Source organism: Hemitrygon akajei, chromosome 23 (genome assembly GCF_048418815.1).
Source record: "Hemitrygon akajei chromosome 23, sHemAka1.3, whole genome shotgun sequence".
In the NCBI taxonomy this organism is placed as follows: Eukaryota; Metazoa; Chordata; class Chondrichthyes; order Myliobatiformes; family Dasyatidae; genus Hemitrygon; species Hemitrygon akajei.
Genome location: NC_133146.1, coordinates 44,190,043 through 44,211,984, shown reverse-complemented (window position 1 = coordinate 44,211,984; position 21,942 = coordinate 44,190,043). Strand labels below are relative to the sequence as shown.

The 21,942-nt window shown below is 42.1% G+C and overlaps 1 protein-coding gene across 5 annotated transcripts in view; it reads right to left on the bottom strand.

Moving 5' to 3' along the window:
• Nucleotides 1-21,942, bottom strand: part of LOC140715402 (serine/threonine-protein kinase 32C) — a 269,903-nt gene that overhangs the window by 31,204 nt on the left and 216,757 nt on the right. For all 5 annotated transcript variants that reach the window (XM_073027533.1, XM_073027536.1, XM_073027534.1 and 2 more), the window contains 3 exons: nt 8,353-8,526; nt 7,774-7,811; nt 7,518-7,607 (listed from right to left, as the gene is read on the bottom strand). In XM_073027533.1, the coding sequence (XP_072883634.1) occupies nt 7,518-7,607; nt 7,774-7,811; nt 8,353-8,526 (302 nt within the window). The remainder of the gene's footprint in view (nt 1-7,517; nt 7,608-7,773; nt 7,812-8,352; nt 8,527-21,942) is intronic.

Here is a 21,942-nt window from a genome sequence, read left to right as displayed (position 1 = left end):
AATGTCAGAGAAATGTATACAATATGCATGCTGAAATTCTTCTCCAAGATCAATTTAACCCTTCCCTCCAACAGCCCTCCATTTTTTTAATGCATGTGCCTATCCGTGATTCCCTTAAATACCCTTAACGTATCTACCTCTACCACCACCTCGGAAGCAGGTTCCACACACCCAGCAATCTCTGTGTAAGAAATTACCTCTGATATCTCCCCTCTACTTTCCTCTAAACACCTTAAGGTTATGCCACCTCACATACTGTATGTCCAATCATCTTGTAGACCTCTATCAAGACACCTCCCATCCTCCTTTGCTCCAAAAGGAAAAACCTTTCACACGCTCAACCCATCTTCAGAAGATGTGCTCTCTAATCCTGGTATATCTCCTAAAGTTTGCACATGATTTTCATACTGAGGGCACCAGAACTGAACACCAAGTGTGGTCTAACCAGGGTTTTATAGAGCTGCAGCATTACCTCACAGTTCTTGAACACAATCCCTCAACTAATGAACACACCATATGCCTTCTTAACCACTATCAAATTATGCTGCAAACTTGAGGGAACAATGGATGTGGACCCCAAGATCTCCTGGTTCCTCCAGACTTAAGAACCCTACCATTAGCCCTGTCCTCTGCCTTCAAGGTCAATCTTCCAAAGTGAAGCACTTCACATTTCCACCCTTCCACCTCCTCTTCCAAATTATTGTAAAGATCACAAAGAACAGGGTTCCCAGAACAGATCCCTACAGAACACCACTGTTCACTGATCTCCAGGCAGAATACACCCCATCTACTACCACCCTCTGCCTTCGATGGGAAAGCCAATTTTGAATCCATGCAGCAATATTTCCCTGAATCTTATGCCTCCTGATTTTATGAATGACCGAGCATTGGAAATCTTGTCAAATAGAGTGAGACTCATAGAAAAGCACAGCACAGAAACAGGCCATTCGGCCCATCTAGTCCATGCTGAACGATTTAAACTGCCTATTCCAATTGATCTGCCCCAGGACTGTAGCTCTCAATATCCCTGCAATCCAAATACCTATCCAAACTTTTCGTAAATGTTGACATCTAGCTCACATGCACCACTTGCACTGACAGCTCATTCCACACTTTCGTAACCCTCTGACTGAAGAAGTTTCTCCTCTCATTCCCCTTAAACTTTGTACCTTTCATCCTTACCCCACGACCTCTGGTTGTAGCCCCACCCACACTCAGTGGAAAAATACCTGCTTGCATTTACCCCATATATATACCCAACAAAATTTTGTATACCTTTATCAAATCTTCTATGTTCCAAGGAATAATGCCCTCATCTATTCAGTCTTTCTATACAACTCAAGATCTGGCAACATCCTTGTAAATTTTCTCTGTACTCTTTCAACTTTATTTAAATCTTTACTGTAGGTAGGTGCCCAAAATGGCACACAATACTTCAAATTAGGCCTTATACAACTTCAATGTCTTACTAAAATCTAAATACACCACATCCAATGTTCTGCCTCTATCCATTTGTTGTGTCACCTATTCAAAGAATTCACTCATGCTTGTGAGGCACGACCTGCCCCTCACAATACCAAGTTGACTATCCTTAATCAGACTATGAATCTCCAAATGCTAATAAATCCTGTTACTAAGAATCCTCTCTAATAGTTTGCTCACCATTGACATAAGACTCACTGCTCCATAATTCCCAGGGTTATTCCTATTACCTTGCTTGAAGAAACCAATAACACTTGCAAACTCCTGTGGCCAATGAGAAGCAATGATCATCACCAAAGGCTCAACAATCTCTTCCTTCATTTCCCACAGTAACCTGGGGTGTACAGTATCTCATCCACCCTGGGTCATCTATCCCAATGCTTTTCAAAGGTCCTGGTACATCTTTTTTCTCAACATCAACATGTTCCAGCATATCAGCTCACTCTATGCTGATGTCAGATTCAGCAAGATCCTTCAGTGGTGAATACTGAAGCAAAGTATTTGTTAAGCACTTCCCTTATCTCCTCTGTCTTCAGGCACACGATTCCCTTTTTATCCTTTATTGGGCCAACTTTTACTCTAGTCATCCTCCTGTTTTTCAACTATGCATAGAATGCCTTGTGTTTTTCCTTAATCCTACTCACCAAGGCCTTCTCCCTGTGATGAACTGCATATACCTGTCTGGACACGCCCCCCCCAGCTGACTGCTCCCATGGCTCCTCCCACTGACCGTGGCTCCTCCCACGGACCCCGGTATAAAGGCGATTGGAGGTACTGCTCCGCCCTCAGTCTCCAGGATGTTGTATGGGGATCTCTTGCTGCTGACTGCTCTCTTCCAGCGAATAAAAGCCTATATCTCGCCTCACGTCTCCGAGAGTTATTGATGGTGCATCAATTTTATTCGCAGGAAGTTTTAAAACATGGAGAGTATTTTACGTCTGGAAAAATTGGACTTGGACCCTCAAGCTCCAGAAGCAGCTCTTGTCTTTGAACTCTGGCTTGCATGCTTCCAATCATACTTGGAAGAGATTCCCGTGACTGAGCCTGCCACAATGCACAAAATCCTCCTTTCCAGAGTCAGTCCAAGGGTATACTCCCTTATCAGGGACCTACCAAGGGGCACTGGACACCCTCAAAAGACAGTACCTGCGGCCGGTAAACACCGTCTAAGCAAGACATCGCTTAGCGACGCGGCGGCAGTGGACCGGAGAGTCAAGTGCTGGGTTTGCCCGGGCCCTACAGACACTCGTGTGGGCCTGCGACTGCAAGGGACTGACGGAGGAACAGCATTCGGAACTCCTGGTACGAGACGCCTTTGTTACGGGGATCAGGTCAGTATATGTGCGCCAGCGGGTGCTGGAAAACGCCGATCTTACCTTACGTTCAGCGATCGAGCTGGCCGACACGCTGGAGGCTGCTCTGTACAACGCTGATGCTGTCCAGCCACGCGATCTCCCGCCAGCCCCGTGGACGCTGCAGACCCCGCCACCCGCCAGTGAATCGACCTCAGCTGCTGCCACTCGTGAGTCCGTGAACTCCCTGCAATCGACCACGGCTGCTGCCAGTCGAAAGTCCGTGCAGTGTTACTTCTGCGGACTTGAAAAACACCCCCGAAAACGCTGCCCGGCCCGAGAAGCTACCTGCTCCAGTTGCGGAAAGAAGGGCCACTTCGCCAAGGCCTGTAAGTCTGAACCACGAGCGGGGTCGAGCAGCGCTGCGTGTGAGGCATGGGGGCCGCCATCTTGTTCGCCGCCATCTTGCCTGCCCGCCTCGTGTGAGGCATGGGGGCGGCCATCTTTGTCGGCGCCACCTCACCCCGCCTCCAACTCATGGGTGCTTACTGGGCACCAAGACAGCGATTCAACTCTGGCCTCCATAACCCTCGACCAAAGCGCCCCACACCAGCTTGCAAGGTCAATGATGGACATCCTGGTGGAGGGGCGCAGGACTAGCTGCCTGTTTGACATGGGCAGCACTGAGAGTTTTATTCACCCGGACGCGGTGAAACGCTGCGGACTCGTGACACGGCCGGTAAGCCAGAGGGTCACCTTGGCTTCTGGATTGTATTCCACAGACATCCGGGGGGGTTGTGTAGTGACATTGGTGGTGCAGGGCACAGAATATCGGAACTTTGCATTACTGGTCATGCCTCAACTGTATGCGCCTGTGCTATTGGGGCTGGACTTCCACAGCCACCTAAAAAGTGTGACAATGGCGTATGACGGGCCCCTCCCACCACTCACTGTCAGGAATCCTCAGTTTTGTGGGACTTCGTCATATACCCCACTACTGACCACACACACACACCGACCCGCTCATCCCACCCAGCACCATGCCGACAGCTGCGCTACTGACACCACTTGCAGCCTCTCCACCCTCAAGATCCCTCCCCCACCGCTGTTCACCAACCAGACCCCCGACTGTAAACCTGTGGCAACTAAAAGCAGGAGGTACAGTGCGGGGGACAGGGCCTTCATTCAGTCGGAGGTGCAGCGGCTGCTCAGGGAGGGGATCATTGAGCCAAGCACAAGTCCTTGGAGGGCCCAGGTGGTTGTTGTTCGGACCAGGCAGAAAAATAGGATGGTCGTGGACTATAGTCAAACCATCAATAGGTTCACGCAGCTTGACGTGTACCCCCTGCCCCGCATCGCGGATATGGTCAACCAGATAGCTCAGTACAAGGTGTACTCGACCACAGATCTGAAATCTGCTTACCACCAGCTCCCCATCCACCCAGAGGACCGCCCCTACACCGCCTTCGAGGCGGGCGGCAGGCTCTATCACTTCCTGCGCATCCCCTTCGGTGTCACAAATGGTGTCTCTGTCTTCCAGAGGGAAATGGACCGGATGGTGGACCAGTGCCAACTGAAGGCCACATTTTCCTATCTGGATAATATCACCATCTGTGGTCATGACTGGCCGGATCACAACACCAACCTCCAACGATTTTTCCAAGTGGCCAAAGCCCTGAATCTTACTTATAACAGGGACAAGTGTGTGTTCAGAACCACCCGACTCGCTATCCTTGGGTATGTCGTGGAGAACGGGGTCATTGGCCCTGATCCCAACCGTATGCTAGAACTCCCTCTTCCCACCACCCTCCGAGCCCTCAGACGGTGCCTGGGCTTCTTTTCCTATTACGCCCAATGGGTCCCTCATTACGCAGACAAGGCCCGCCCCCTGGTCAAGTCCACCACATTTCCCCTCTCTGCCGAGGCCCGCGCGGTTTTCAGCCGCATTAAAGGGGACATTGCCAAAGCAACAATGCATGCGGTGGACAAGACCATTCCCTTCCAAGTAGAGAGTGACGCCTCCGACTTCGCGCCGGCTGCTACCCTCAATCAGGCAGACAGGCCAGTAGCATTCTTCTCTCGTACCCTTCAAGGCCATGAAATTCGGCACTCTGTGGTGGAGAAAGAAGCCCAGGCCATAGTGGAAGCTATTAGGCACTGGAGGCATTATCTCGCCGGCAAAAGGTTCACCTTGCTGACCGACCAGCGCTCGGTAGTGTTCATGTTCAGCAACCAACAGCGGGGCAAAATCAAAAATGATAAAATTTTGCGGTGGAGAATAGAACTCTCCACCTACAACTATGATATCCTGTACTGGCCTGGAACGCTCAATGAGCCCCCTGATGCCCTATCCCGGGGAGCGTGTGCCAGCGCGCAGCTCGACCAACTATACGCCCTCCATGCAGATCTTTGCCACCCGGGGGTCACCCGATTTTACCATTTCGTGAAAGCCCGGAACCTGCCTTACTCCCTTGAGGACATCAGGACGATGACCAGGGACTGCCAAGTCTGCGCTGAGTGCAAACCGCACTTCTACCGTCCTGACAAGGCGCAACTTATCAAGGCCACCCGCCCCTTTGAGCGACTGAGTGTCGACTTTAAGGGCCCCCTTCCCTCCACCGACCGCAATGTCTACTTTCTCAACATTATCGACGAGTACTCGCGGTTCCCCTTTGCCATCCCCTGCCCCGACACCACTGCCACGTCCGTCATAAAAGCCCTGCGCCAGCTCTTCACTCTGTTCAGATATCCCTGCTATATCCACAGTGATAGAGGGTCCTCCTTTATGAGTGATGAGCTGCGCCAGTACCTGGTGGCTAGGGGCATTGCTACTAGTAGGACCACGAGCTATAATCCCCGGGGAAATGGACAGGTGGAGAGGGAGAATGCCACAGTGTGGAAGGCCACACTTTTAGCCCTTAAGTCAAAGGGGTTGCCGGTCTCTCGATGGCAGGAGGTCCTCCCCGAGGCACTCCACTCCATCCGCTCCCTGTTATGTACGTCCACCAATGCCACCCCTCATGAGCGACTCTTTTCTTTTCCCAGGAAGTCTGCCACTGGGACCACCCTACCGGCTTGGCTGACGTCCCCAGGGCCAGTGCTGCTCCGGAAACATGCGCGGAGCAATAAATACTCCCCGCTGGTAGAGAGGGTTCACCTACTACATGCGAACCCCCAGTATGCCTACGTGGTCTTACCTGATGGGCGGGAGGACACGGTCTCCATCCGCGACCTGGTGCCCGCGGGAGCAGCAGACCACTACCCCGTACACTCCACGGTAACTATGAACCCTGTACCACCGAGGTGATACCGCGCACACCGAGCCCTATACAGACTCTTCACAACACTCCCATACCGGGCGCCTCACACACGCATGAGGGATCACTGACGCCTAATGGGCCGACACCTCCAGTCAGGCCGGAACCAGCACAACCACCGTCACTGGTGCAATCACAGCCGGTGCTACGTAGATCGCAGCGACAGATTCGACTACCTGATAGACTTAACCTGTAAATATACTTGTAAGAAACTTCGCCCCATGTGGACTCTCTTTTAAAACAAAAGGGGGGGGGTGAATGTGGTGAACTACATATACCTGTCTGGACATGCCCCTCCCCCCCGCTGACTGCTCCTGTGGCTCCTCCCACAGACCCCTGGATAAAGGCGATTGGAGGCACTGCTCTGCCCTCAGTCTCCAGGATGTAGTATGGCGGTCAATTGCTGCTTGTTCTTTCTTCCAGCGAATAAAAGCCTATATCTCACCTCACGTCTCTGAGAGTTATTGATGGTGCATCACTCCCACAATTGTGGGCCCCAATCATTACCATGACCTAACCTTTCTGATGTTTCTCTCCATTCCACAGCTCCTCACTGGAGCTCCTGGCCCAGCTGCTTTACCCTCCCAGCTTCCCCTCCCCCACCCCTTGATCTTTCCTCTGATTGGTTTTTCACCTGGCACCTTCCACCCTCCCCCGCAACCTTCTTTATAGGGCCCCTGCCCCCTCCTTCTTCAGTCCTGACGAAGGGTCTTGGCCCGAAATGTTGACTGCTCATTTCAACGGATGCTGCCCGAACTGCTGAGTTCATCCAGCTTGTTTGTACGTGTCACAGTTAGTCTGCCTGGCTGTGGGAATGTAAGACAATGATCAGGTCCTGCCTCTTGATTACAAAAACTGGTTCTTCAGGCGGTGTCAACCTAACACCATTCACCTGTTCCCTTCACAATTTAGAGAAAACATTCAGCCCCTCATCTCCTGTACAGTTGAAATTAAGAAAAGCATTAATGAGTTTCAATGAGTCAGAAAGTCAGTTAATTTGCAACCTCAACCAGGAGCTGAGTAAACACATGAAAAGGAAGTTTTAGGATGATAGGATATGAGTAGGAGCCAAGAACTAATTGGTAACAATTCCAGAAAGAAGGCACAAATGTTTGGACCAAAGAGCCTTTATCTTTTAGTGTTTGATAGTAAGATTGTCTAATATATGATAAAGAAATGTTTTCCCCTGCTTGAATTGAGTTGAATAGAAAAGAAACAAAGATAACAGAATTGAAAAAAGAACTTTTCTCCAGACTACTTTAGTAATTCCAGTCTATCATTTGGAACTGCTTGTCTGTTAGCCTTCTCTCATAGGAAGTCATGAATGGAATACCGAGAATCCACAAAAGGAGATTGCAATCAAAAATGGAAAATATATTTCATAAATGATCAACTTTTATAATTTGAAAATCCAATTAATCCTTACCCATATATGGCTTTGTTCCAGCCAAAGCAGTTGCTCTTTCTCCATCTTTAATAATTGTTGCTATGTTGAAATCTGTCAGATGTGCATGACCTGAAAGAAGGTGTTTGTTTAAAAATAGAGGCATCAGACAATAAAAAGAACAGCTCTGAATCTTTGCATAGTATTTACTGTCATGTGCAAAACACAAGAGCTACATCCATTAAGAATACCATTAGTAAGGAGACTTGAAGTAAATGCAATCAGCATATTTTCTAACCTTGCTCATCAAGTAGAATGTTGTCGGGCTTGACATCTCTGGAAAAGAAGCAAAAATAAATGCACAGGTAATGAATATATTTAATGAGCTCTGTCTGTTTTATTTAATTTCATGAATTAAACTTCTCCCCAGTTCCTAAATATAATCATAAACTCCAGACTTCAGTGCTTATTTACAATCAATATTGTTCAATTATAAAGCTTCATTATAAAGACTTTAATATACCATTTCCATCCAGGAAATAAGCTTACTGTGTAATGACACAGTCTATTAACATTTTGAGAAATGGAATTTAATTTCACAAAAGGTCTTTATCAGTATATATTTTTTCCAAATATGAACAAGCAAGCAGGGGCCTATATGAATATATGTTCATACTTTCTCTGACCATATCTAGGTCAAAATTAATATAGAAGCCCTCTATAAGAGGTATTCAGCAAGCACAGAATCAACAGTGATGATTAACATTGCTATTTCACTGTCAAATACTGTCCCAAAGCCTACAGCCACCAGAAATGTATTAAAAAGGAATCAAAAGTTTGTTTTAGACAGAATCAAATTGAATCCATGCCTCTTTACCTGTGGATAATATGTTGGCTCTGTAAATAGTCTAATGCCATTGCCATCTCGCAGATATAAAGTTTCATTGCATCCTCTGTAAACTGGACATTTTGTTGAAGGTGATAGCGAAGATCCCCACCTAAGAGGAGGTCAACCACCATGAACATGTCCTCTTCATCCTGAAAGGAATACCTAAAATGCAGATAAAAGTATTAAAGAAGTGCATTTTTCCATAAAGGATTTATTCTAGAATAAAGCACATAATGTACAAGTTTTTCCAAAATGGAGCAGTCTCTCTGCAGTCTTGTGATATTGTAGCAAAACTCCAGAAGTGAACAGGTTTGGAAACTGTTGCCTTTTAGAACAGCCAATGGCAGTATGAACCGATTTCTCTATTTCTGAGTAAAAGAAGATGAAGAGTCTTAAGAGTTGTGCACATTCTCCATGTCACTTTTAATACTTTGCAGCTGTCATGTTTCTGTAACATGGTTACTAAAATCCCCAAAGATGCTGTGAAATAATAAGGAGGATTGCATCCTCTGTGGAACCTATGTTTGTGTAAGATTGTTTGTGTAAAAGGACATCTTCAGCTCCTCTCGTGTTTCAGGTTCTCTCCCTTAGAACAGTTCATTGTTGTTTTAATTTTCTAGCTGGACTCTGAGCAGGCTTCTCTCTGGAAGTTCCATTGCTATGAGGCTCCTACCATGACGGGTGAAATATCCTGATTCATCACGTTTCCTTCATTAAAGTGGGACCTCAGCAATGATCCCTTTTGAGAGCAGTGCTTCCATTTTCGCGATATCCTGAAGGATTCATCGAACTAGATTCTTGAGAAAGCAGGTATGGCCACGGCAGCCATTGCTGGAGCAGACGGGGCCGGACTGAAACTTCAGGCCAGATTGAAGCGGCAGGCCGAGCGGAAAATGAACCGATGTTTAGAAAACTTAAGCACTGAGCCAGATTAAAAAGATCAAGGCGTCAAGGTCGAGGGAGAAGTTCAGCTCACTACTCTGAGTGCTTTGCTTGCCTCAGCACTGACCTGACTCCATGGCTGTGGTCTGAAGCCATCAGGCTCCTGGGCCAGCTGCAGTGCTGAACTGTCTTCATGGCTACGAATCTACCTTCGGAAACTCCGCCATCCATATCCTACGTGCTATTTGTTTACTTCTATTCTTTGCACAATTTGGACTTGTTTTGGACGTTTGACATCCTTTGCTGTGTGGATTTTTTCAGTGGGTTATACTGGATTTCTTTGTTTTCTGGTTGGCTGAAGAAGACAAATCTTAAAGTTGTGTGTGGTTAACATACTAGAATAATAAATGTATTTCGAACTTTCCACAGGAACTCTTAGTGCTCATCTTATAATAGTGCCCTACTTAACCAAAGGTTAATTTGGATTCAAGCAGTTTCAAATTGTGCATAAGATTTTAAACCATTTTATGCACTTAGCCAGCTTATCTTTGTACTATTATCACATGCATTAAAACATACACCTCATCTTTAAGAGGGTAATTCATTGGCAATAACTCTTTTAGTCAAATGACATTAATGTTCGGTGACAAAAATGAGAAAACAATCTTATTGAATACCAGCATATAATCGGTGCTTTGCAATAAAATTCCAGAAGCTACTTGAAAAACAGTTTCTCAATACAAGTAATGCTGCTTGCTACTTTATTTATGATGTAGTTCATTCAGACTTTTCAATAATTTTAGTATGAAAGGCATAGTTCATAGTAAGAATCTCAAATATAACTAGCAGTTTTATAAAAGGAAACAGATAACATATAAGAAATGAATCGTCAGACAGAAGATGATCTGCATATATCATTTACCATCCATCCGAGATATTTATCCCACAGCACTGCGTGCACAGGGTCCTAAAATATCATCAAGGGTCTCTCGCATCTGTCTCACAATCGCTATAGGTACCCTGGCATCAGGTAGGATGTACCGCGGCATTAGGATAAGAACTGTTCGGATGGGAATCAAGCTTTATCCCCCAGGTTGCAGGACTGCTCTACTCCCTGCCACCAACCAAGTCTCATAACTCATGAAGCACCTGTAGTATTATATATACTGTGTACTGGTGGTACACATGTATGTAGTTTTTTTAAATTTTTTAATTCAATTTTTAAGATAATTACATAGAATGATGAGTAATATAATATCAGCCCTCCCCCCTCCCCTTAACCCTCCCCCCCCTTAACATCCCTGCCTAAAATAAAGAAAAAAAGAAGAAAGACTGCCTGGATATTGGAAGATCCCCACATGCTCAATGGAATTCAAAATAGCTTTAATATATATATTTATTTCTTTCCCCAGATGACCAATAACTTTATCTTCGGGGCACCTATATATTTGATCCTATCTTTTGTAAGTAAGGGCGCCAAATTCTCAGAAATATGCCATATTTGTTTCTTAAACTATAAGTAATTTTTTCAAGTGGAATGTAGCTAAAAATTTCATTATTCCAATGATCCATACTTAAGTATGAATCCGATTTCCAAGTAACTGCAATAGCCTTTTGGCTACTGCCAATGCAATTGTTATAAATTCATTCTGATATTTGTTCAATTTAGGTTTCGGTTTTATCCTTTCAATATCACCTAGTAAAATAATATTGGGTTATGTGGAAGTTGCCTTCCAATAATTTGTTCCAATAAAACTCTTAAATTTATCCAAAAAGGTTGAATTTTAAAACAAGACCAAGTAGAGTGTAAAAAAGTACCAATTTCTTGATTACATCGAAAACATTGATCAGATAAATTTGGATTTAATCTATTTTTTGTGGTGTGATATATAGTTGATGTAAAAAATTGTATTGTACTAATCCAAGTCAGACATTTGTTGTATTTGTCATACTGTCAAGACATAGTCTTGATCAACTTATTTCATCAATTTTAATATTCAAATCAGTTTCCCATTTTTGTCTTGACTTATGAATTCCTTGTTTAATTGTCAGTTTTTGAATCAAATTATACATACAATAAGTAAATTTTTTAATTTTTCCTTTTTGAATTAAAATTTCTATTTCATTAGGATTCGACATTAACATTGTTTGACCCAATTTATTTCTTAAATAAGCCCTTAACTGGAAAAAACAGAAGAGAGTGTTATTTGATATTTTATATTTATTCTTTAATTGATCAAATGACATCAATATACCTCCTTCAAAACAATCTCCTATATATCTAATCCCTTTTTGAACCCAGTTATATAGAAGTTGGTTATCCATTGTAAAAGGAATGAGTCTATTTTGAATTAGAGGTCTCTTTGCTAATAAAGATTTCTTTATCTCATCATCAACATTTGTCTTGTTCCATAAATCAATCAAGTGTTTTAATATAAGGGATTCTTTCTTTTCCCGTATCCATCTAGATTCCCATTTATATATAAAATCTTCTGGTATATTTTCTCCTATCTTATCTAACTCTATTCTAATCCATGCCAGTTTACCTTCATCAAAAAAAGATGCAATAAATCTAAGTTGATTTGCTTTATAATATTTCTTAAAGTTTGGGAGTTGTAGCCCTCCTAGGTCAAATTTCCATGTCAATTTTTCCAATGATATTCTTGACATCTTACCTTTCCAAAGAAACTTCCTCACACATTTATTCAACTCTTGAAAAAACTTCTGCGGCAGTTGTATTGGTAATGTTTGGAATAAATACTGTAATCTAGGAAATATATTCATTTTTACAGCATTGACTCTACCTACTAATGTTATTGGTAACATCTTCCATTTATCAAGATCTTCTTTAATTTTTTTTCAATAATGGCAAATAATTCAATTTATATAAATTCTTTATATCGTTATTAACTCTTATACCTAAATACTTTATATCATTTATCAGCCATCTAAATTGAGTTACATGTATATAATTGAATGACAATAAACTTGGACTGGAATTTTTTGACTCTTTCTAGAGTGATTGAGACTATAAGATATAGGAATAGAAGCAGGCAATTTGGCCCATCGAGTCTGCTCCACCATTCCGTCATGGCTGGTTTACAGTATTATTCCTCTCAAACCCATTCTCTTATCTCCTCCACATAACCTTTAACATACTTACTAAGCAATAACCTTAAATACACCCATTGACTTGGCCTCCACAGTTGTCCATGGCAATGAATTAAGAAAGAAAATATCAATGTTCAAAATAAATTTAATATCAAAGTACATGTATGTCACCATACACGACCCTGAGGTTCATTTCTTGCAGGCATTCATAGCAAATACAAGAAGCAATAGAATCAATGAAAGGCTGCCCCCAACAGGACAAAATCAATGTGCAAAAGACAACAAACTGTGCAAACACACAAAAAAGAAAAAAAATAATAAATAAGCAATAAATATTGAGAACATGTGATGAAGAGTCCTTGCAACTGAGTCCATAGGTTATGGGAACAGTTCAATGCTGGGGCAAGTGAAGTTGAGTGAAATTAACCACACTCGCTCAAGAGCCTGATGGTTGAGGATTAGTAACTGTTCCTGAACTAGGTGGTGTGGGTCCAGAGGCTCCTGCCTCCTGGTGGCAGCAGAAGAGAGCATGGCCTAAATGTTGTGTGTCCTTGACAATGCCTGATGCCTCCCTGCGAGAGTGCTCCATGTAGATCTGCTCAATGGCAGGGAAGGCTTTACCTGTGATGGACTGGGCAGTATCCAGTACCTTCTGCAGGATTTTTGTAAGATGCTCAAATTAATCGATGAAACAAAAATAATGGACCAGAAGTAACAACAATATGTAAGATTCCTATCATTTGCTCAATGAAGCAGATAAGCAGAAAATATGTCAAGAATAAGCAAGAATTACACAGGGATGAAAAACGGTGAGGCTTAGGTATATAATTAAATAAACTGAATTATTTCTGGGAAGCCAAAAAGTAATCTGCAACCAATAGTACATAGATCAATATTTGTCTCTACAAGCCAAGTATGAAAGCTGGTGGACTGATAGAATATAATGGAACAAGGCTTATTCAATTCCTCCTTTGTGAATCTTTGTTTCATGACTTGAAGGAAATTAATGTTTGGGCCATCATATTGCAAGGTATCACTACATCACATTTCATGCGATGTTGGCTCCATATGGTAGAATAGCCTTGTTGGATTTGCTAACTATTTAGAAAACTTCGGTTAAGTAAAATTCAAAATATATAATTCTGATTTGTTTACTGTAATTACAAACAATGATGTACATGGAATGAAAAGGTTAAGAGAGCAGGAACAGACAGTTGCCAAGACAATGGAATCATTTGTGATCATAGGAAATGTACATCTCAACATTATTGGCAACTGATGTTCATGAAATCTGGTTTACTTCTGAGAAGTAAGTGAGATTGTGGCACAGCAGAGTAGTGGTTAGCATTATACTTCACTGTACCCAGTGAACTGGGTTCAAGTTCTACTGCCGTCTGTAAGGAATTTGTACGTTCTCCCCATGGCTGTGTGGGTTTCCTCCAGGTGCTCCAGTTTCCTCCCACAGTCCAAAGACATAGCAGTTGGTAGGTTAATCAGTCATTGTAAAATGCCCCGTGATTAGGCTAGGGTTAAGTTGGGGGCTGCCAGATGACACTGCTTGAAGGGCTGAAAGAGCCCATTCCACGCTGTATCGCAACAACTAAATAAATAAATAAGCAACACAGATATCCTACCTACTGAGGGTATATTTTGAAATGCCTCCATGTGACATAGCCATTTAATATTCTGCTGCTGAACAATTTGTAAATGACTAAAACCACAGACTTCTACAGCAGCTCAAAAATATGAAACACTTAAAAAATAAAACAAATTATTTTACAGATATAGTAAATGATACAAATTCAGTGAAAAGTATTTATCAATTACCAATGTTACTCTAGTATTTGGAGGTACGTGACATAATACTGAGGGTCTGAAGACAAAGTGAATCCTGCTCCACATTTCAGCATGTTTGAACTCCAGCCTTGGACTAGATGCAGAGTCTAACAGCAATGCAGTACGCCAGGTGTGTCAGAATTGCACCTCCAGCACATTTCTGACTTGCGTGCTACAAAGAGGAGAGCAGAAATCATAAGTGAGCTGAATTAACGACTGGATTGAACTACTGTCCATAAGATCATAAGATATAGGAGCAGAATTAGGCCATTCAGCCCATTGAGTCCATTCTGCCAATCCATCATGGCTGATTTACTATCCCTCTCAACCTCATTCTCCTGTCTTCTCCCCATAACTTTTTATGCCATTACTAATCCAGAACCTATCAACCTCTGCTTTAAATATACTCAATGACGTGGCCTCCACAACAGTCTGTGGCAATTAATTCCACAGATTCAACACCCTCTGGCTTAAGAAATTTCTTCTCATCTTTGTTCTAAGTGAATGTTCCTCTATTCTGAGGCTATGCCCTCTGGTCCTAGACTCACCCACTATCAGAAACATCCTCTCCATATCTACTCTCTCTAGGCCTTTCAGTATGAGGCTAGGGGAGGAAAAAAACCAGAGGATGTGGGTTAAGGGTGAAGGGGGAAAAGTTTAAAGGAAACATTAGGGGGAGCTTCTTCACACAGAGAGTGGTGGGAGTGTGGAATGAGCTGCCAGATGAAGTGGTAGATGCAGGTTCACTTTTAACATTTAAGAAAAACTTGGATAGGTATGTGGATGAGAGGTGTACGGAGGGATATGGTCTAGGTGCAGGTCAGTGGGACTAGGCAGAAAAATGGTTCGGCACAGCCAAGAAGGGCCAAAGGGCCTGTTTCTGTGCTGTAATGTTCTATGGTTCTATTCAATAGGTTTCAATAAGATTCATTCATTCTGCTAAACTCCAGCGAGGACAGGCCTAGTGCCCTCAAAATGCTCTTCAAGCATAAACCCTTTCATTCCGGGAATGATTCCCATGAACCTCCTCTAGACCCTCTCCAATGTCAGCACATCCTTTCTTAGATAAAAGGCCCAAAGTTGCTCACAATACACCAAGTGCAGTATGACCAATGCCTTAAAAAGCCTCATCGTAACATCCTTTCTTAGATAAAAGGCCCAAAGTTGCTCACAATACACCAAGTGCAGTATGACCAATGCCTTAAAAAGCCTCATCGTAACATCCTTTCTCTTATATTCTAGTCCTATGGAAATAAATGCTAACATTGCAATTACCTTCCATACCACTGGCTCAAACTACAAGTCAACCTTTAGGGAATCCTGCACCAGTTCTCTCAAGTCCCTTTGTACCTCTGATTTTTGAATTTTCTTCCTGTTTAGAAAATAGTCTATGCCTTTACTCCTTCTACCAAAGTGCATGACCATACACTTCACTCACTATATTCCATCTCCCACTTCGTTGCCAATTCGCCCAATCTGTTCAAGTCCTTCTGCAGACTCCCCTTATTTCCCCTATTCCATTTCCACCAATGGACTCTCTCAATTCCAAACACGGTGCTAATTGATATGAGCAAATTGTTGACATTAAATTGCTTCTCAATAATTATTTTATTATTGGAAACACAAAAAATGTTGGAAATAGTTTTACCCCACTCAACATTATTAAGATGGGTGCACATTACTCACATTTCATTACATGACCATAAGACATAGCAGTAGAATTAGGCCATTCAGCCTTCTGAGTTTGCTCCGTCATTTCATCATGGCTGACCTATTTCTCTCTCAACCCCACTCTCTTGCCTTCTCCCCGTAACCTTTCACACTCTGACTAATTTCTGCCTTAAGTATACCCAACAACCTGGACTCTCCAGCCCCCAGTGGCAACAACTTCCACAGATTTACCACTCTCTAGCTAATGAAATTCCTCCTCATTTCTGTTCTAATTGGACATACCTCTATTCTGAGGCTGTACGCACTGGTCCTAGACCCCTCACCATAGGAAACATCCTCTGCCCATTCACTCTATCGAGTCATTTCAACATTCGATAGGTTTCAGTGAGATACCCCCTCATTCTTCCAAATTCCAGCAAATACAGGCCCAGAGCTATCAAGTGCTCCTCATACGATAAGCCTTTCATTCCCAGAATCATTCTTGTGAACTTCCTCTGAAACCTCTCCAATGCAACACATCCTTTTTTAAATAAGACGACCAAAACTGCTAACAATACTGCAACTGAGGCCTCACCAGTGCCTTATAAAGCCTCAGCATTTCATCCCTGATCCTGTATTCTAAACATCTTGAAATGAATCCTAACATTGCATTTGCCTTCTTCACCACCGACCCAACCTGTAAATTAATCTTAAGATAATCCTGCACAAGGACTCCCAAGTCCCTTTTCACTTCAATTTTTTGTATTTTCTCTCCCTTTAGAAAATAGTCTATGCTTTTATTCCTTCTACCAAATTGCATCAGTATTCACTTGCCAACACTGTATTCTATTCTCCTAATCTGTCAAAGTCCTTCAGCAGTCTCCCTGCTTCCTCAACACTAACTGCACCTCTACCTATCTTCACATTGTCTGCAAAATTGACCAGAAAGTTATCAATTCCGTTATCCAAATCACTAACATACAACACAAAAAGAAAGGTCCCAATACCAACCCCTGCAGAACATCACTATTCACCGGCAGCCAATCAGAAAAGGCTCATCTTGCTCCCACTCTTTGCTTCCTGCCAATCAGCCACTGCTTTGTCCATGGGCTTTCTTGGAAGAGCATGATTTCTTACCTTGTTAAGCAGCCACATGTGCAGCACCTTGTCAAAGACCTTCTGAAAATCCAAGTACACAACATCTACCGATTCTCCCTAGTCCATCCTGTTTGTTATTTCCTCGAAGAATTCTAACAGATTTGTCAGACAAGATTTTCCCTTCAGGAAACTATGCTAACTTTGGTCTATTTTATCATTTGCCTCCAAGTACCCTGAGACGTCAACCTTAACAATTGACTCCAACATCTTTCCAACCGTTGAAGTCACGTTAACTCGCCTATAATTCCCTTTCTTCTACCTCCCTCCCTTCTTAAAGAGTGGAGTGACAATTATGGCAGAAGGATTTCTAGTCCTCCGGAACCATTCCAGAATCTGGCGATTCTTGAAAGATCATTATTAATGATTCCACGATTTCTTCAGCTATCTCTTTTCGAAACCTCAGGCTAGTTTACCTTCATGTTTCATCATTTTGCTCTTAAGGCTTTTTTAGTTGTCTTCTGTTCACTTTTTAATGTTTCCTAATCCTCTATCTTCCTACTATCTTTTGCTCTATTATATAGGTCTCTTTTGCTTTTATGTTGGCTTTGACTTCCCTTGTCAACCACAGTTGTGTCATCCTGCCTTTAGAATACTTCATGTTTGGATGTGCCTTCCAAATTGATCCCAGAAACTTCAGCCATTGCTGCGCTGCTGTCATCCCTGCTCATGTCCCTTTCCAATCTACTGTGGCCAACTCATCTCTCATGCCTCTGTAATTCCATTTACTCCACTGTAATACTGATGCATCTGACTTTAGCTGCTCCCTCTCAAACTACAGGGTGAAGTCTATCATATTACGATCGCTGTCTTCTTAGGGTTTCTTTACCTTAAGCTCTCTAATCAAATCTGTTTCATTACACAACACCCAGTCCAGGACAGCTGAAACCCTAACAGGCTCAACCACAAGCTGCTCTAAAAAGTTATCTTCCAGGCGTTCTACAAATTCCCTCTCTTGGGATCCAGCAACAATCTGATTTTCCCAATCTTACTGCATGTTGAAATCCCACATGACTACCATAACATTGTCCTTATCACATGCCTTTTCTATTTCCTATTGAAATTTATATCCTACATCCTGCCTACAGTTCAGGGTCCCATTAGGGTCTTTTTACTCTTGCAGTTTCTTAACTCTACCCACAATGATTCTACATCTTTTGATCCTACGTCACCTCTTCCTAAAGATTTGATTTCATTTTCATAGCCACACCAACTCCTCTGCCTACCTGCCTGTCCTTTCAATACAAGGTGCAGCCTTGGATGTTAAGCTCTCAACTATAATCTTCTTTCAGCCACAATTCGGTGATGCTCCCAACATCATACCTGCCAATCTTCAACTGCTCGATTTATTGTTTACACTTGTGTACCAAGTCCTCCAGAAGTACACAAAAAAATCACATCTGTATCACACAAAAACAATAAAACTTTAAATGCAGAAAGATAATCTGAACCATCAGCAAACACTTGACAGAGTGAGAGTATTGCTTTAATGTAACATTATAAATGTCTGCCAAAGCATGATCCAATGATATTTGATTATGCATTAAAGTGATTCATATTCCTTTTGTCATAGCTTATACTATTCACATAATTAAATATTTCACAAAACCTTTTCTGTTATTACAGTGAGCAGAATTTCACCTTTTGCCGTGTGATTAAAAATAATCTACCTATGAATGCAGTCTCTTTAAATAGCTTTTACAACTTTTAAGTTTGCTGGTTGCTGCAAGATAAAACTGATCATCAGAAAAATTAAGTTCACCAAATAAATGGTTAAACAACTTAAACACTAAAGTGAACTTAAAGAATAAAAAACAATCTATGTATTTATGTCTCCCTCAACTCTGGCAAAATTCTCTTCGAAGGTTGTCAAAATGATTGGATGCAAATATCTGCTACACATAACATAAGATCTGGAGTTCCAGTCCTACCTCATTTTTGTTTATATGTATTTGCTATAATTCTGCTCAGATAAAAGACAAAGCTATTGGTTGAATAAACCACTACCTAGGCAGTGTTGGCAGTCGTCACCACCAGGTTACATCATATGCTTGTGGCTACACATCACCACTTGCAATGAACAATGTAGTTTAGGCTTACGTTTTTTTCTCTCAGATGATTGATTGATGACTTTGAGCAAGATTCAACTAAGTAGAATTTCATTCTTACAAAGAGTTTATGAAAACAGTTGCAAAATGCCACTTTCAGGGCCCTGATATACTCTCTTACTAGTAAGATGGCATGCAGCGAAGCAGATACAGTGGGTTGAATCACCTAATTTTGCTCCTGTGTCTTATAGTCTTACTGAATTATTATTGGAAACAGCAGAACAACAAACTGGTGTTTATGTATCAAGCAATAAACTGAGCATGGGTACAATCTTATACCTGGTCCAGCTTTTTCACCCCTCTGAACCTATCATCCATACTGTACCTAGATTCTGTCCACTCACTACTGTAATAAATTCTCTTTATAAGAAAGCAAGTAATGGTTCTGTCAGCACCATTTATAAACTTTTTGGGGTATAGAACTTCCACAACATTAGGTAATTGATAGAGGAAACTGAGATTCTTTAATTCTATTCCAGACAACCTTTGCTGGCATTTAACTATATCCTTATTTCCTAGAAGCTTTTGTGTCATCTACATTAAAATGCCCAAGCCCCCTACAAGAGGTTGCACAATGCATAGATGATATATGTATAAAATAACTTGAGACTTTAGTTAATAGTACATACTTGAATATGTATTTCTTAGTTCAGTTACATGGAACTTTGTCTAAAACCACTTGCTACAAGCAACTGTATCTGATATCTGCAATCCACACTCTGGTAATTGGCTAGCTACTTCAAAAATACAGATGGCATGCATTTAAAAAAGAGATACTGTTTGCTGCTTATCCATTACAATGACCTTTCAGCTTTTTTACACGGGCTTACTTCTGATAATTACATGTCCAACTACTTTGCCAAGGTAATAGATGACCCATAACAAACAGACTGTGCTTGATGCTAATTAGAAATAAGCTAGAATTTCATAACCTGAAGCAGCAAATGTAATTACTAACAAAATCAACAGGATTTTTTCCAAGTTTACAGTAACTCTTGAGCTAATGCCATTTATATATTTAGATACAAGCTTACCCCTTCAGCAGAGATTAGATGTTATAAGTATGTATGAAAATTTGAGAGTTGGCCCATTTCTGTGTGTGATATTGTGAGCAACTGTGAACAAAATATGCAAATCTACTATTTCTATTGAACTTACAGAACATAATCAAAGCTGAATGAAGTATTTTGTGCTGAGAATCTTGCATGTGAGAAAAATGGCTCTGGGAGCAATCCGGATAACTGGTCCCTACCTCCAATCTTGCTAAAATTTGGGATAAAACTTTACTTTTTTCTTTTATTTCTTTTGATCATCATTAGAGGCAAGACATTGAAGGACTATTAAGCAGATTTATGGTTAAAACAGGATTCATCTGTATGTAGCATCAGGACTTCTTGATAGATTAGGTCTTCTCCCTCCTGCCGTCTGGGAAAAGGTTCCGAAGCATTCGGGCTCTCACGACCAGACTATATAACAGTTTCTTCCCCCAAGCTATCAGACTCCTCAATACCCGAAGCCTGGACTGACACCTTGCCCTACTGTCCTGTTTATTATTTATTGTAATGCCTGCACTGTTTTTGTGCACTTTATGCAGTCCAGTGTAGGTCTGTAGTCTAGTGTAGCTTTCTCTGTGTTTTTTTTATTATGTTGTTCAATCTAGTTTTTTGTACTGTGTCATGTAAACCATGGTCCTGAAAAACGCTGTCTCATTTTTACTATGCACTGTACCAGCAGTTATGGTCGAAATGACAATAAAAGTTGACTTGACTTGATCTGAACATTGTTATCATTGGATACGTCTAGCATTACTTCTGAGCGCATTTCTAAATTTCAACCTACCTCCGCTCACACAAAATCCTTCTCTCTGCCGAACGAGCATCGAGGCAGCAGCGTCAAAGGTTGCTGTTGGAAGCGGTCACTTGAAATTTAAGTGATATGTAAAATTTACACCACATATCAGATCAATCCTGAACTTTGCCCAGGCCATACTGAATGTAGCCACATACTGTTTCATTGTCTGAGGAGCTCTGATTGAAACTGAGCAATTTACAATTAACGCCTCCATTTCTGACTTTATGAAAGGTGGTTTGGCTGAACACTGCTGTGAGGAAAGGCTGTTGCAATGCTCTGGGGTTGAATAGATTGGCCTCTGAGAAACTCTGTGGTGCATAGATACTGTGCACTAGTATCCCCACAGATTCTTGATAGCTTCATTTTTTTTGAAGTCTCTTAAATGTCCCTATTGAATCGACCTTGACCACCACCTGCAGCAATGCTCTGGGGGCACCTCCCACTGCATAAAAATAAAATAATTCTGACATCTTCCCTAAACTTTCCTCCACTCAACTTAAATGGATGTTGTCTGGTATTAGCCATTGCTGTCCACCATTTGGGGCAAAAGATGCATTCTGGTCCATTCTATCTTTGCCTCTCACAATAATATATACCCCCACCTTGAAACTTCCACATCCTTATAAAGAGGTGACCAGAATGGAACACAATACTCTAAGTGTGGTCTAACCAAGGTTTTATAGAGCAGATCTTGAACTCAATCCCCCAATTGAGGAGCAACACACCATATACCTTCTTAACCACCCTATCAAGTTGTGCAGCAACTTTAAGGAATCTATGGATTTTGACCCTAAAACCCTTATGTTGTTCCACACTGCCAAGAATCCTGCCATTACCTTTATTCTTCCCCCTTCATGTTTAATCTTCCAGAGTCTAATACTTCTCACATTTTCAGATTAAACTTGATCTGCCATTTTTCTGCCCAGATCTACATACTGTCTATTTCTCCTTGTAATCTATGACAACCTTATACACTATCCAAAAC